This window comes from Streptopelia decaocto (genome assembly GCF_964273445.1).
Source record: "Streptopelia decaocto genome assembly, chromosome: 7".
NCBI classification, from domain to species: domain Eukaryota; kingdom Metazoa; phylum Chordata; class Aves; order Columbiformes; family Columbidae; genus Streptopelia; species Streptopelia decaocto.
Window position 1 is genome coordinate 59,659,962 of NC_138661.1, and position 17,721 is coordinate 59,677,682.

At 37.9% G+C, this 17,721-nt stretch overlaps 1 protein-coding gene across 6 annotated transcripts in view; it reads right to left on the reverse strand.

The window, feature by feature from the left end:
• PPFIBP2 (PPFIA binding protein 2) overlaps positions 1-17,721 on the reverse strand; it is a 108,887-nt gene that overhangs the window by 38,333 nt on the left and 52,833 nt on the right. For 4 of the 6 annotated variants that reach the window (XM_082059577.1, XM_082059575.1, XM_082059576.1 and 1 more), the window contains 2 exons: positions 12,813-12,902; positions 8,403-8,516 (listed from right to left, as the gene is read on the reverse strand). In XM_082059577.1, the coding sequence (XP_081915703.1) occupies positions 8,403-8,516; positions 12,813-12,902 (204 nt within the window). Of the gene's footprint in view, positions 1-2,304; positions 2,466-2,855; positions 2,956-8,402; positions 8,517-12,812; positions 12,903-17,721 lie in introns of those variants that run through there. The other 2 variants (XM_082059580.1, XM_082059579.1) reach the window with 2 other exon arrangements.

The following is a 17,721-nucleotide window of genomic DNA, read 5'->3' on the forward strand; positions in this document are numbered from 1 at the left end:
AGAGGGGCAACGAGAAACAGGTGACCAAGAAATTGACCAACTGAGTATAACATCCCATTCACGTGAATACTTCATATAAAAGTGGGAGATCATGAGGATCTCATCCTTTTCCCTTTTCTTTTTTCCTTATGGCCGACATTAGGAGAGGACCTTGCTAGTCGTCCCTGCGAACTCAGGCCTAGTGAGTGACTGAATCCAGCTCCGGTTGGCTGCAGAGTCCAGTCCAGGACTTTGGGTGCCGGCTCTGCAGTTGCTGAGACTTTCAAGAGTGGTTTTGTATATTTTGTATTATTTTCTCTATTCTTATTAGTAGCATTAGTAAAACATTTTTAATTTTTCCAACTCTCTTCTCTCTGTCCTTCTTTCCCTCCCGATCGCCTGGTCTTAGTGGGAAGGGGGGAGAGGGAGGGGCTAAAGGATGAAGCAGGGTGGGGAGAGGAGGTTAACAATACATCCGCCACGGTTTTATTGTCACCCCGCAATCTAAACCCTCGACACTTTTTTATTGAGATACTCAAAGAAGCAGTCACCTAATGAAATCCAACTAGTAGCTGCTTTTTACAAAGGTGATTACAAATTACAACTGAAAATACAAATTCCTCTATCTTCCAGAAACACACCAATTTGCATGAGTTCCAGAAGCCCATTCCATTACAGATTGGAACAGGAACCATACAGCTGTTAACATAGCAGACTTTGCAGATGAAGACATAGCTATAAATGAGAACTTTGGTGTGAAATAAGGCCACTGAACGTCAGAAAAGCGAGCAGGCTGAAGTGACTTTGGCCACACGGACCAACTCTATGCATTGTTGAACTGAAACAACATGCAGACTTTTTTTTCCGACACTGACATGGTGTTCCACGATACAACAGGAAGATTTCTTAATAAGGCAAAGAGACATGGAATCCCCTAGTGATTTTTAACAAAAGATCTATCCTTTGAGTGCACCATCTTGTGTTACTCCTTATTTTTTCTATAGGCTCCCAAATTACACTTAGTTATGCAATGGAGAGTAATACCCTACTCCTCACATTCTGAGTTCAGTAGCTCCATGTGAACACTAAGGTGCTGCCTGGTATAAAGGAGCACAAAGGCAGCTGACTTTTTATTTGTTGGGTTTTTTTACCAAGTCAAACAGATTTTTACTGTTTTCTCTGCAGCTGGAGAATCAGATTCCCAGCTAGTGTAAACTGGCATAAAACTCTTGCCTTAAAATAGACAAAATAGCTAACTATCCCTCGTTTGTTTTCCAGGGAGCTACACTGATTTAAAACAGCTGACAATGTCTCTTGCATCTAGAGAGTCTAACTTTTGCTTTGAAAGAAAGTGCCCTTTAAAGTAAATGTCCCCTCCTGAAATGGTAACATCTGGAAGCAATTATTTTCATCTTCAAGCAGATGCTCACAGCGAACAGCTCATTAAGAATGTGACCCATTTTGTTACAGAGAAATTATAGTGTATTTCAGTGGTATGATGCAACTTGAATTCAGCCAGAATAAATATGCAATTGTACAAAAAGAAAATACAAATTTATGTTATTGGTTGTAAAGCAAAAAGGATAATATAAGACATGCAAAATGGTAATTTGGACTGTAGCAGCTTTAGGAGGATCTTAAAGAGCTGAAATACAGAACAGAAATAGAACATATTCTAGGGAATCTTATTTATAAACAACATACTTGTTTTTGATTTTAAAATGTACTATAAATTAATTTATCAAAGTTATTTTCTTTTTTTTTAAATCAATTTTTAACTTTGAAAACTAAGGGAAAAAAGCTACTATAGAGTAGAATAAATACAAAGATAAGTCACGCAGAAGCTACGATATGCAGGTACAAGACACATGAATAAACAGTAAGCTATTTGTAAACACAACTGTAGTTTTAAGATTCACACTGTATACTTTTAAAATATTTAATCATGCTTTTCAATATTCTCAATGAAACTGAAGCACATGCTGCATATCTCACTTTCACGATTTGTTGTCTTAGAAATACATAATTCTTATAAAATTTAATACAACAGAAAATAGCTGAGGAATAGGACACTGCACTATTCTATGCTGCCAGCTGCCAGCACAGAAGATTCCAGGATATTCAGCACTCCACAAAACAGAAGAAACAATTATGCCATACACCAATTGAGAAACCATAAGTAAGATTTTAGTCAAGTAGGAGGAAAAATACCCCAAAGATCCCACTTTGCACTTGTGCACTGTACAAAATACACCACTTATAGAATTTCATACTTTTCACCCTTATTAAAATAGTAGAGACCAACAGACTGACCAAGTTACCTACCTGGTAAGCAAAATTCAGCAAGAACCACCACTAATGAGGACTGCACTTTTCAAGTGCTGTGTGTCAGCTGTGGTAGAAACAAGATATTTGCTTAACTGAAAACACAGCTGAGAGCAATGTCCATGTGTAATCACCATGAAGTGGTGCAAGTCAGTGGCACAGAGTGAATTACAGCCCTCCAAATCACCATTTGCCCATAATAGAGTTAAGCAACGGAAAGGACAGAACTTCCCATTGCGCTGCCAGTTTGAACAGCCCTTTGCATACGCCCGATGAGCAGATTCATGCCTCCGTTAACTGTAAAATAACAAAGCAGCGTAATGCTCACCTGTATAGATAAGCTGTACGACTTGAGAGCACACTCAGAACCTGAATGCCTCACAGAGCACACTTCAAACTCTGAAACACTGAGCTAGCTGCTGGAAAGAAGTTACTGCATGCTATAAACAAGTGCTGAAATTCATCTAAGATCAGATAACTCAGGCAATTGAAAGCTGAAGGAATGATCCTTGCCAGCCAGCAAAGTTCCTGAGAAGCAAACAGATACATACCAGATTTATACTCTCCAAGACAGAATTCTGGCTCCCCTGAGTATCAGACAACTGCAAAACCAGAACAGGTACACACTAGACTGCATTGGGTTCAAGTTCCTACTCTCGTACAGCTCCTCCCTGCATTCTTTTAACCCACTGGTTTTTAAATAGTTCTCCACTGTGCCTCACAACAGGCACTGGCTGCCCCACTGTCCCTGCTCCTTGCACCCAGGCAGAAGTTGGCCATAAACTGATGTGAGAAACACAAATTCACTCCTGTTTGCATCCAAGCATTTTAGTTTCCGTGTGTATTTTTAAGACAGAAGGAAGCCTAAAGCCAAGTGCTTTGTACTTTGCAACAGAATTTACTTGATAGAGGACACAATCACGTTTACACAGTGCAGCCATCAGACAAGAGTTCTCTGGATTGCTTTTTGCAACTATGTGTCAGAAATAAGATGGAAACACAGAGTCCAACCACATGTAGGATTCGATACAGGTCAGGTACAGCAGAGACATTTCCACACAGACCAGCACTCTAAGTGGCAAAGTGTCCACTGTTACATTTTATGCCACAGAGCTTCCATAGGGACTAGTATCTGCTATATAAATCCAGTGTAGCGCTGGAGAAGCAGAGGTAGCTAACCATTCCAACTCAGGAGAATTACCATAACAAATGCACTCAAAAGAACTGTGGAGTGAAATCTGTATGTGCAGGAAATTCACTTTTCAACCTGACTTAACATAGCTGCCAAGATTGACAGCACAGATTCCATAACACCGATGTGTTTACATTATGCACGGCTGGTACTTTCTCTTATGGGACAATTTAGGCTGCTTTATAGAGCAAAAGTCACTTTTGCTTTCCAATGCTGTTCTACATTTGTACATGGTACACATGAAAGAAAAGTTGATAGAAAGTTGATAGGAGGTTCCCCTAAGGCTAACATAGCAGATGTTCAAAATCCTCTCTTCTCTTAAAAAATATTTATTTCTTAAAATTGACTGGAAGAAAGTACTTAGAAATGCTACAAACTAACTTAGAACAAGACATGTAGACATCATTCTTCTCTAAAATTGGCTGTAATTTTACATTTTAAAGCAGCTGATATACTGGAAATGGACTGTGACAGCAGAAATTGTTTTCACAGGGTAATTCTAGGAGTTTGTTTGTGGTTTTTTCCTCTCTTGTTTTTTGTTTTGTTTTAGTTGGTTTGTTTTATTTCAATACATTAATTACAATATGCTAAGGCGCAAGGCAGGAACTTACTCACACAGGCTGACATTTCCATATTCTTTACACATTCAATGTGCAATGGAGATACCACTGGAAGGCAATTCAGTGAGACGTCTTGCTCCCAGTCATGCTCCAGAAAATTTTCTCTTAACATTTACTATAAAGGATGACCAGGGAAATGTGTTTCTAGTCCCAGAGAGGAACTATACTTAAGGACTGATTTAAAATTTTACCATTGACTTTAATGAGTTTTCAAAAGACCTACTTTGTTTAAAAGAAAGAAAATGCAAACAACTTCAAGGTGAAAAATGCTTTTCCTTGATTAGAGTCTGTAGTGGAACAAATATACTTACAAAAGCAAAGTGCTGAGTTTGACACCATAAGCACCACATCTCATGAAAACACACAAGCATTATCTGTAGCTGTGCACACCAGGGCATCTCTGCATCTGTTACACAGGATTCTCTTGTTTCTCAAATGCTGCTGTGCCGTATTTTCTTTGGCTGTGGTTTCATAAACAGCCAGGCCAAATGCACATCTCACCATTGTCCTTATGCCACACCTTGACCTCTTCTGTGAGCTGTATCAGCTCACTAACCCAGCAGGGAAACATCCCCTTCTTTTTAAACCCAAAGTTAGTTTCCTCCTAGACATTGAGGAAAATGTCTGAGGAGCATGAGAGTCAGTATAAAATAAGTTGCAGAAGCAGACAGTGGAGAATGGGTAGAAGGATGAAAGGAGAATGAGGGCTTCTCCTATTTGTAGCAGTGGCCTTTAGATTGGCTCGACCCATTTCTTGGAAGCTCACATTTTGACCAAGGGACCCTGCACTGTCCTCTCAGAGTGATGAAGAATCAAGATTTTCTGCAAAGAAGCAACAGTGCCTGTTGCTATTATTTCTCACTCAGGATGTCCACCCTGACTGCTGAACAGCCATTTTATGTCATTTGTATAAAATTTATTTTAGCTGTTGCTTCCAAAGTGTTTCCATGATCACTTTGTAGCAGGGTTCAAAACAACTGTGCATAAATCATAAGCCAGAAGAGTTTTAGCCAGTAACCCCACCCTGACAAAGTGGACAAGTCTCTGCTAGCACAGATTCAGCAAAAACTGTTTTGCAGGGCAGCATTACATATCTGGCAGCTCCGCAACAGAAAGGGGATCTTCATTAAATTATCTCAACAAAATGTATGATTTTTGTTTTTATTGTAGCATTTTGGGCACAGAATTAATTAAGAGTCACTTTTCTCATGGTTCCCAAGATTTAAAAGACAGGGCTTATCCTGGATTCAGGTATGTGGTTTCCCAGATAAGTAAACAATACGCACATCCATACTGCAGTTAGCTTAGTTCTACCAATATACATTAGAGATTTTTCAAGCTAGGGCAAGTATCTTTAATGTTCCATTTTCCATTTAGAAGAAGCAGTTGACTTAAGTTCACAAAGGTAAAAAACCAAATTTCTCCCTTTTGAGCAGGGGGCCAGGGGGAGGTGATGTGGGGGCAAGCAAGTGGCTATCATGGCTTTGATTGCTAGCTCTGGTTAAACCATGACATACATGGACCTCAGGAAGATAATAGAAGTCTTTCTGAAAAGAAAGATGATTTATGTAAGCACATAGCACTAGGTTATTTTTTCTTATTAGAAATACGTTAGTTTATGGTAAAAATAAACAAATGCTGTCTTGAGCGACCCACTAGATACTTCTGACCAGAAAAACTCAGTGTCAACTGCAGTATGTTTTATCTCTCTGTTAAGCATCATGAGCACTCATATAGGACATTGGCAACTGCTGGCTGAGAACGTCTGAACCCAACTCTCACCAAAACTTGACTGATCCATCAATCTGTTGAAGTCCCTCAGGCCAGATACTCACTCTACTTTTGACAAATTAACTGCAAGAAGGCCTGTTGGCCACACATCTCACATGAACGTCATCATCATCACATTATCAAGTCATTCTTTTCGCTCCAAATCTGAACTCATTCCCTGCAGAGGATAATCTTTTCAACAAGATGAACTGAGAAAAGAACCTTGAAAATAAATTATAGGAAATAGGGCCCTCTGTTGAGCCATAATAAATGTATAATTTCTCTGACTTGAGATTTTGAGAAACGTAACTTGGGTTTCCCATATCTCACTGTCTACTGGGGATGTAAACCATGTGAGAAAGACACCATGACTACCTGTCCCTCCTCATCCTCTACTATTTCACTTAATTTTATCTTCTTACTGTTCACAAAACTAAAATAACTCAACATCATTTTTTCTCATTCCAGTGAGAACATAAATTTAAGTACCTCAGTTCTAAACTGGATGTATTTTTTAATTTTGGTTCAGTTATTGAAAATACATCACTCACACTAAAATTAAAATACTAAGCGTATGCGTTTGTTTACGTCTGTCTCTGTGCAAAGTTCAAATGGACAGACTCATAGGATTAAAATGAAACACAAATCTTTACCAAGTTGTGGCCTAGATAATTCTTTCTTTTGAAAAAGCAAACCAAACCAAACCAAACCTTGAGCTATCATATATGCTGTAAACGTGAGAGATCAGTCACTCAGGAATTTAGCAATCAACAAGCACGCTTGTCAATATTTCTGTGAGTTATGTTCAAATGCAAGACCTCTAAACTATGATACAAAAGAATCAAGAAATTTGAGCTTATTGCTAATACATGTACAGAAAATAAAATAATTTGAAATTACTTTCATTTGACAAAAATTACAACCTCCCAAAGTGATCTCAAAATACAAATTTAAGGTTTATGTTAAACATATTTGGAGATTCTCTGACTTCCTTAGCTTTAGTACAGATTTTTGTAGCTTATCCCTTTAGGATCAGCTTTGTCAGCAATTTGTGCATGTGGTTAATGCCAGACAGGTAGATTCAAACATTTTCACTGAAACAGCAATGTACGTGTATATTATATTCTATTTTCAGATGGTTCAGTGTCCTATTAAATCGAGCTTTAAATTCACAGTTTCCCCAGAAGACAATCAGGGCAGAAAATTTTAAGTCAGAGAAACAATAAACAGTTTTAACAGAAGTCACGGAACAACCATTTCGTTTTAGACTGAAACAGGAAACTTGTACACTCTATTGTGAATGCCTTCCTGAAGTTTGAAAACAGATTTTCATAATTTAAACAGTTACCTTTCTTTGAATTTCGCTTCAGATCTCACTGAAAAACTAAATGCACTCACTATTTGCATTTCTAATAAATGTCCCCTCATTTGAGAATAAAGCTTTTCCCGGCTGAAGGCATTTTGGGCTGCAAAAGTTGTGTAAGAACAAGGTTTATTGTAGAGAAGCTTAGAGAACTATAACTTTAAAAGATTCAGGATACAAGTTTACCTTATAGAAACTGCTACTTTTACATATATGGATCCTTACCATAGTAAAATAAGTTTATGTAGATTAACGCAAGTATAATTTAAAGGTATGAATAGTTCATAGAAAGAACTGTATATTGCACATACACTAAAAGAGTAAATCTGTAACACAACATTTTGGGTGGGGGGAGGAAGTTCATCAAGAGCAATATCTATCCTGCAAGTTTCTGGCGTAGATTTTGAGGGATCTATGTACTGTATTACCAGTGGGTGATCTGCACCCGTAATAACAGAAAATAGCACTGGGAAAGTTCTTGTGCATTGACAGACCCACCAGCTCTGCAGTAACACATGTAATGTGAGGTATTGAATTTATCATCTGTTGTGGTCCCTCAACATATAACATGAAAGAGCAAAACTTTAATCTCATAGCCTGAAACTGTTGATTGAAATAAAGAAAAATACATCTTTATATCTTAATTTTCTTTCAAAAATAAGGGGAAAGCTTTTAAATTAAGCAAAAATTGTTATCGAACCAAAGCTGAGACAGCAGTTAATTTCAACTTTGTACCTGTTCAGCTTCAAAGTCATATGAAAATAGAAGATATTTAAATAAAACTTCTTAATTCTATAACTCCTACATATATTAGATACATTTAACCTGTCTAACCAGTTACTCAACCATGTCCAAACTTAATTCGTCAGCACAGTACAAATAAGACACAAGAGTTTCATTTTACATGCTGCCACGTACAGTGTTATGCAACCAGGCAGTAAAACGTTTCTGCAATAAGAAAACAAAGAAACATTTCTTGCAAAAAAAAAAAAAAAAAAAAGTGCAAAGTGGCAAGAGAACAATAAAAGAGGCTTTTTTCTCCCTGTTTTATCTTGTTGCCAAAGTCACTCACACATGCAGGCAAGCTGACCATATATGTTCACCCTTCTGTCGGAGAAGATGATGCAATATTATTTCCAACACAGATTTTTACCTGTTGAAGCATTTCTTCTGTAGCGTTCAGTTTCAGCTGATGCCCCTCAAGACAGATTTCTAAGTCCCGGATTTTCTCTCCTTGAGCTTCCACCTGGTCTGTAAGAACACTCACCTGTAATTTGAGAAGAGAAGCACAATGCTACCGAACTGACTGTAAATAAGTTTCAATTACCTTATACAATTAACATCCAAATGCACATTTTTAAAAGCAAGTCCTTCTTTAAAGTCCTCAGTGGCTTAATAATTTTGTGCGCTGAACAACCTGTTCTATCAAGATAGACAATTTTTCAGTCTTACCTATGTTTTGCTTCAACCCCGCCCTCTGCCCCTCCCCACCTGCCAATTATTTTGTTTTAATATATATATAAAAAAGGAGCATTCTAGAAGAGCTGGAAGACTACTGATATGTAGCCTGAGCCAGTTCATGCAGAAGTCTGAAAAATTAGAATGCAACAAACAAGAACATATGATACTAAAAACATTTCAAGTGGCTTTGGAGCATGCATTGCCATTTCAGGTTCCATTGGCATTTCGCTCCCTAAAACGGATGAACAATAAAACTGCTCATTCGGAAACCAACCAATTACTTCACTTCTTACAAGAACAGAAACACAGCTTACCTATCAATAAAGCGTTTTGAAGTTACAAGGAATGCAATGAGTAAAAGGCATGTTTTAGCAGAGGCAAAGTTCTATTCCAAGAAAAATTCCCAAGCTTTGCAAGCCAAAACACGAAAGCAAAAGAAGTGAGATACAGACAATGAATCCCAGGAAAAGAAACAATAAGCAATACTGGTAAAGAACTGTGGGAATGGTGGTACAGACCAGTGAGGACGTAATAAGAAAAGCCCAGCAGCCGAACTCAAAGCTTGCAAAGCTGAAAAAACTACACTCAGGGTAACATTAGAAAGATGTGAAGAAAAACAAGTATTAATTCCTATGTTAAGCAGCACATACACTTTGTATATTCATTTTTACTATTTATTTATCTAAAAGCCTTGATTATACTAGAAAAAAGTTATCTCAAACAAAAAAAAAGCAACCTTAGGTGTTTAAACTCTGAATGAATGCGTTAACAAAAACTTATCTATGCTCTCACATCCAACCCTGCAACACCTTTATTTAGAGTTAAAAAAGCAAGTACAATATGTGGAAGTGAAATCTTTAAGATGTAGCCACTATGCAGCATGTCTAAAATGCAACTGATGAACAACCGAGTTCACTTCAGGGAAGCTGCAGAGGGTGTGACTGGCTGATCTGCATTTGTTTTACCTGCAAACATAATCACAAGCACGCCTGGGAAAGGAACAGAGAAATAGGAAGAAAGGTCTATTTATTTTTATGCCTTTTTTATGCCTTTAAAGTAGTTGGCTCTAGGAGAGAGATGATAGGAAGGAGTGGGTGGAGGCAGATGGCAGGAGGACACATCCGAGCTGGGGCAGGGGGAGAACTCCTCACAAGGAAGTCTGTTGTTTATCTCCTTTTTTGTTTTGCTCCCATTAAATGAGTGATGGCACACACACACAAACCCTGCGAGGTCAGAAAGCAAGAAGAAACAAACTGAATCCTCTCCTTCAGTCTGATGCAGGTTTCAGAGAAACAAAACAAGCTCTACTTAAAGGGTCCTGTAAGGAAAACTCTGTATCTTAAGTGTGACCTGCAAAGGAATTTAGTAAAACCTTAGCAGCTTTAGAAGCATGTGCTGGATGTTCCAGTAGTTGGGCTGAGAGCACATTAGCCACTTTGAGCTCATATTTTCCCCTCTGTTCAGGATCACATCTGCCAGACTCTTCAGTAGGCTGCACACACAGCATAACCCCAGCGTATGCTACGCTGGCAAGTCCGTCTTGCCTATAATAGTGCAACACCCACAAAAGTCAGCCCACGGGTAATGTATTTTCTGTAAGTACCTATAAAAGTGGGGCATATTGAACAATTACCTAAAAATCAAGTAGTATAGGGATTTAAAAGATCTTTGTGGGAAAAACAAACAAACAAACAACAACAAACTCAACAAACCAAACCAACCAAAACCAAACCAAACACCTAAAGTATATTAGCTCCTCTACACAGGCACTGAGCTGTAAGAAGGTGTCCTAGCTGATCCCAGCTGCTCTAGTATTTCCAGCCTCCATTAGACTGAGGAGTGGACACAGGTTTCAAGGTGCAGTTTGACACATTCCTGGGGAACAAAGATCACGGGCACTATCTGCAGCCATGACAAGGTGCCTTGTATTGCAGCTTCTGCAGCAAGTCTGATGCAGAACTGCAGTGTTTCCAGCCCCATACTCCCTACAGATTCCAGCTGTGGACCACAGGCACTGGCACAACGCAACACGAACTATAGAACAGAGGTGCCCTGTTTCTCATCACTTTCTCGTCCTTTGTGCCAATAGTCACACCCAGAAGGCAGGTTTGTACGCGTAGACTCCCTCAGGCCACTGTAACCTCAGCATGGGATTTGTCTGTGTTCCTCATATTCCACTGCCTAGATAGCATATGCAGAACCAGGTTCTGACCCCAGCTCCACCTTGGCACCTTGTTGTTGTTGATGTTCATCTACCAGACTGAGGTTTTCATCTATCTTATTTGCCTGAGGTTTTTAGAGTTCTACTTCAACACTGTGCAGTGGACCAGGAAAATGCATAACTATTGGCTAAGCCTCTTGATTTGATGGGGGTGTGATGGAAATAAAGGGCAAGAGAGACACAATTTCTACATTTGATTTTCCTCCACTTCTTTTGGAAAAAACTCAAGGCAAGTCTTCAAACTATGTTATAAAAATCCCTTCTTTGTGAGTTTGGCCAGCTGCACTTTTTGGGTACCTGGTTGGTTGGATAGTTACTAAAAATCAGCAGCACAAAGACAGGAAATGTACATACTGATCCATAGCCTGGAGCAGTCTTCAGGAACTTAGAAGCACTGCAGAGTAGCTGTCCTGTTAAATCCTCAAAAGCTGATATACTTTGAGCACCAAGATTCTGCCAAATCTGTACAAGCCCACCAGCACACATGACCACCACCAACCAGCTGCGTAGCATGAACCACATCCAAGACGACAGCGGCTGCTATCCGCAGACAAAGATTACAGGACCGTACACACGTGTGATGAAACAAAGTCCTTCAGGGACACAGCCGCAGGTGCATCAGTACAACCTTCTGCTTCTGAGTAAACACCTGGGTTTGGTCTCCTAATTGTTGCTCCAATTATGAGTTGCTCATGTGTGAGTGAACTGTGTGACAAGTGAATGTACTGAGTGAATCAAGATGTGACAGTTAATAACCACTTGATTAATAAAAGTTGTTCTAATAAATCACAGTTGTGACATTGTCTCTCTGAACCTGATTCTCCATCAGAAAAAAAAGGGAATTTGCAGCACACACTTAAACACTAAAATTCCAACCATAAGTTGGTTTTTCATTCAGGAGTTTTTCTTTTTTTTTTTCTCCTAAATTTGGTAATAGAAATTTTAGTTTAACAGTAACAAAAAAATCCAACCAAGCCTAAACTTATGTTTCACAAACCTTTTATTGTTTGTTTAAAAACAGCAGTGAGAATTCTGCTCAGTAAATTATCACAAGTGAGAACAGAACACACAGGATAAAACATGCTTACAGAAACTAGTAACTGAAAGTAGGGAGGACACCTACCCACGATAGTTTTGTTTGATATAAACATACATGCTTATAATATGCTTTTGTAAGCGTAAAAAGAAAGTATATGCAAAGACCATTTAAAGAATCTCCAGCTTCAGTTTTAAAAAGCATTTAACATACAGTTTAGTAATAGTGAAAATATCCAGAAAAAAAAAATAATTAAGTTTTATTATTTTAAGTTGTACAACATACATTTCCGACAGGAGAAAAACTTACATGGGACACGGCATCTGTTTGAAAAAGACTTGGTAAACTGAGAAATGGGAAACCTGGAAGAGCTTAGGCATGCATTTTACTGTCATGTTTTCTTTTTATCCATTTACTTTTGGATAATGTAAAGCAACTTTGGTACAGTATACAAGCAGGAAAAATATCAGCTCTCTCTGCCTACCAGTCTTCCAGTTAATTAAACATGATGGCATGCAGAACCTAGAAAATCAGCTGGTACAACCTAGCAAACCGTGAATGAGAACCACCACCACAGCACTGTCTTGGGACTTTACTGCTTTAAATTGTTTTTCTTCCCTTATCATTTTTCTCAATCTTACTGTTGTTACTCCCCTCTCCTTTACCCAGTTACCCCACGACAAAAACAATCACATAGATTATACAAATTATAAATGAATTCCTGATTGAATATCAGTTAGATTTGGTGACCTGCTAACATTTGTTGAACTGGAAAATACTCTTGTCACTTCAGCATTTTTTCACTAAATACCAACTACACAGACAACGTTCTCTTTAAGACATACCTGCAATATGAGCGACTCTTTATCACCTTCTAATCGTGCCAATCTTTCTTGATAAGTTTCATTATTAGATGAATGATGATTCGCCTGTGACTGAGGGGAAAAAAAAGTGCTATGAGAATTTTTGCAGCTAATAATAAAAAATCAAGTGATAGTTATTTTAAATTGATGTAAAATGTGTCTATGGATCAAAACTGTATTTCCTATGCATTAATCCTTTTGTAGTACCTTTTTTAGATGGATTTTGATTACTTTCTAATTTCCAGTAATCAATAATGGTATAAGAATAGATTTAATATTTTCTAGCAAATTATCACTTAATTAGGAAACACCATCTTATCAAGACATAAAACATTTAATTTGAAATATCTGGTCTCAACAGTGTTTTGCAAATGTCAAGGAACCTTGATGTTTATTTTTAAATGGTAAAGATTGTCATATGTATTATACTATTCCTAGAAATTAGGAAAGAAACGACTGATTTTTTTTTTTTTTTTGTTAGCAGTTAACAGATTATTTAAATTATCAAATTCAAGAGCTATTCTAGCCATGTAATCACTTACAGATTTCTAAACAGCTCTAAGGAGCAAGACCTTCTAAAACATAGCCCATTCCTAACTACTATGTCCCATTTCCCATGAATTTTAATACTCCAGAGATGAACACCACAATTAACAAACAAAACAAAACACACAAAAAAACCCAAACAAAAACCAAAGCAATCAAACAAAAAGCTCCAAACAACAACAAACAAACCTGCAGATTTATATTTAGAAGTTTAGAAGAGTCCCACAGCTTCATCCTGAAACTAAAACATCGTGCAGCTGTGGGAAGGGAGCTCTTTGCTAAAAGCATCAAAAGTAACATGAGCCCTTAGTGGCTCATTTCCCAGCTCCATCGCAGGCAAAGCATTTCTGCTGGGGAATAAACCACTTTGGCTGGCTTTCCAGCTAACGCCAAGTACCCAACTTCACTGAGTTCTCTTCAACTACACCAGTCTGCAGCTGACTACTCATTTTGTTTTTTGCACAATGGCACCAATATAATCATGATTCTCCCTCCCCTACTGTCCTTTCTTTTTCAACTGAACATTTGTGAATTGTATGTTTTTAATATTAAATATATGAATGGCTTCTTAATCTTCACTGAGGTCTATGGGCCCAAATGTAAAACAGATGATGAAAATAAACATGATGTTAATTAATATAAATCAAGAAATCAAATATTTATCCAACCAAAAGCCATAAAGTGCTGAACTAGATCTAAGTGTGACATCTTTATAAGCTGAGCTGTGAGAAGCTGGGCACCCTTATCTCTGATATTTTTGAAAGGAATTGAGAGAATCACAAAGACACCAACAAACAGGACTGAAAGGTGCCTGAAGAGGTCATCTGGTTCCTTATTCCATCCTAGGACAGATGATTATTTACAATATTCTTGTCATGCCCACTCCTAGAGACTTCCAGAAATTGATTACTCAACCTCCCCAGATAATCTACTTCTTAGCTACCCGTCATTAGAACATTAAGAAAAATGCCTAACCTGAATCATCATCTCTTCAACTTCAACCTACAGTTTCATATCATAACACCACGGATAAGAAAAAGGTCCTTCGCTTCAGAAATTTTTTACATATTTGAAGACTGTAGATCTCTAAATTAGCATGTCCCTCTTTGGGCTAAAGAAACATGAGTTTTCCTGTCTTCCTCACAGGCTAGTTTTTCAGCATCTGTCTTGTTGCTTTCCTTTGGTTCCTCTCTACCAATTTTTCCTTGACTTTTGAAATTAAGTGCCTAAGAGTAAACAGAGGACTCTAGCTGAAAATAGCGAGAGTGGAAAAAAACCTTTTCGCAGACTCTTGGGCACATTTATTTTCGTGCCAGCCATATATTAACACTGATATACTTTCAGTCTAGGACCCATAACTTTCAAATCCCTTTTTAATACTTTTACTTAGCCAGCATACTGTTCTTCATCCTGTGTTTACTTATTGTTTCTGCTTAAATGTATAACCCTACACTAGTCTACACTGAATTGCATCCTATTATTTATACTGTTTTCCTGTGTATCGGGCTCTTCTTAAGTTTTTATCATGCCCTTTAGCATGGCTGCAAGGCTCTGCTTAACTAGAATCACCTACAAATTCCCTACGCTTGGTCCTTAGTTGCTGTTTTAGAGGGTCAATGAGAACAATGAAGAAAAGAATGTGTGTAACCTCACTCCACAACTTACCAGCGCTGATCAAAAGAATATCTTTAATCAGAATATACTTTTCTCACTAGCTTTTGACCAGTTTATAGCAGGCCCAACTAAGATTGAAGACCTTACAGAAATGGCTCTAAATATGCACATCTGGGTGCATAACTTATACACAGAGCTCTCAGACACATTAATACATTTTACAGTAGCACTGTGTAAGTACATAATGCCCTTAAAGGAATTGTGCTTTTACTCCCTCTTCCCCTCCTGACTAGTTTTCATTTTACATAATTCCTGTCTCCTAACATTTCTTTCCATATTTCATAGCATTTTAATGTAATTTTTATTTTTAAAAATTATTAACTTTTATTTTTAAAATGCCACACCCAGACATACCCCCCGACCCCTCTACTGTGTTTATAAAAAACATGCACCTTCAGTTTAACCCTTTGTATTAAAATTTGGTCAATCTGTCAGTCCATATGGTCTTAAGAGTTCATCCCTTATTAACTTTTGTAGTACTATAATGAAAATAAAGAATGCTCATAAGTAAACAACATGCATTTCTGTAAGTCTGCCTTCTTTGAGCTCCCCTATGCATCCTCAAACATACTGCCAGCCACTCTGCCTGAGCTGTTAATCCCCTTGCAGAGCAAATTCTATACTGTACTTTAGAATCCAAAAATCTTTAGCCTTGCCAGTTAGGTTTCCATTAGGGTTAAAACTCCATTACACACCATTAAATGAGTTTTCTCAATGGAGAGCCCACAGGCTTTCTGCAGTTTGTCTCTGGCTCACACAATGGTAACGACTATCTTGCACCTAGAATATCAGACATTCAGGGAAGAACAGCACACTGCTAGGCAGGAAAAGATCTTCTTAATAACAAAAGCTAGTGATGAAGATCGTCTAGTCAGACAGATTTGGCACCCGTTCTGCTGCTGTCCTTTGCTGTTTTCCTATGCCAGATTTAAGAAATATACCTGTAACCACTTGCGTAACCATCCCCCCCTCCCCAGCCCTACAAGCATAGCGAGTTGCCTTACTGCCAGCACATTTTTACGTAATCAATCTGTCATGAATGCAAAACAGAGTTCAGCATCTTATATAATCAGTAATTACGGATTAGTTCAACACCCAATCACAAATAAGATATTTTACTACACTCACATTTACCAAAGGTATAGCCTCCAACGGTGTCTGTTGCACTGAGTGACTTTGAAATATCCTGTGCTGGAACTCCAGTACTCAATACCCACATAAAGCCACTGAATCACACTCGTGTGAACAGAAAAGGGGGAAGGAAAAAAACCCACAACCCTGCCAGTAGATCAGCCGGAGTGTGCTCAGATAAGTACAACAAAGTACAGTAGACAGAAAATGATCTGCTAAATAAAAGTGGCTGATTGACACGCAGCAGTTGCTTTAAGACTTGGGAAATCTTTGTGGCATGCATAAGACAAGATAAAACAATGTAACATGAACCAAGGCCATCTGTGGATGGTTGGAGTGCATTCCGCAGTTGTGAAAGTCCGTACCGAGAGGAAACCGAGCAAGTATAGTTAGATATCGCACGTACCAGCAGCAACTGAATATATGACCTATAAAACTAAAGTCATGAGACTACAGACGACTCGAGTTGGTGTAAGAGCTCACAAACAACAAACATTGGACTTGTGCAACCACATGACCAAAAGGCTGAATCACAAAGATTTTCCACAGATATGTTATTTCAGAAGATGTAGCCTTAAAGACCAAAACTCATTACCTTGGCTCCACGAGTCTAAGCTAAATATGTTAATTATATTTCTTATAAAGAAAGAATGAGAGAAATAGCATAAAACATGTAAAACAGTTTATGATATCACATGATAACAAAGTAGAAGGAAAGATATGCTGAGGCAAGGTGGTTGAAACTACGTTGATGGTAGTACCACTGCAGATGAAAAGTCACATGTATACCATAAATATTTGTTCTAAGGGAGGTGCAAAGCGATTTCTTGAAGTACCTGTATTGTAGTCTCCATAGAGATTTTGGATACAGTTTAATGCACATCAGATTGCATCAGATATTAACATAAAATGTTTCCTGAAACAACTCCAAATAAACTGTTGCTCCTGGTTCTATTAAAAGAAAGAAAGAAAAAAAAAAAAACAAAAAAAGGCTTTTGCATTCCATAACCTGCTTCAATTTCTTCTTCATCTTTAGTTTCCAAAACTCTCTTTGGAGCATGCTCTTTACCCCAACCCAAACATAATATTGCTAGCTGCTGGGAACTCGACTGCCTAAGTATCGCGTACATGATCCAGTCATTACAGAGTCATTTTCCAAGAAAAAGACTGAAATATTCCTCCAGAATATAGGACACACAAAAAAAAATCAGACTTCAGAGTATGATTTAACAGCTTTAATTTAAAATAGGGAAAATGAGTAAAAATATAAAAGCATATGCCAAGAAAGGGAAGAAAAGTTTGATCAACTCAGCTATCTTTATTTTCAACAGCCTTCTCAGAGAATAGTAAGAATGGAAAGTTAAGTTTTCTTGTATATTATTTGAATAGGAAACAACTCAGAATACAGCCTGTTGTCAGAGCAGAACTACAATCATTGTATAGTGCTTCTGCACAGATGTTCTGTTCACAAACTTCTATAACAGAACTTGTAGCTCAATCTCGATAGCCTCTCAAAGTAAGACCCTTAAAGCAAGTCCAT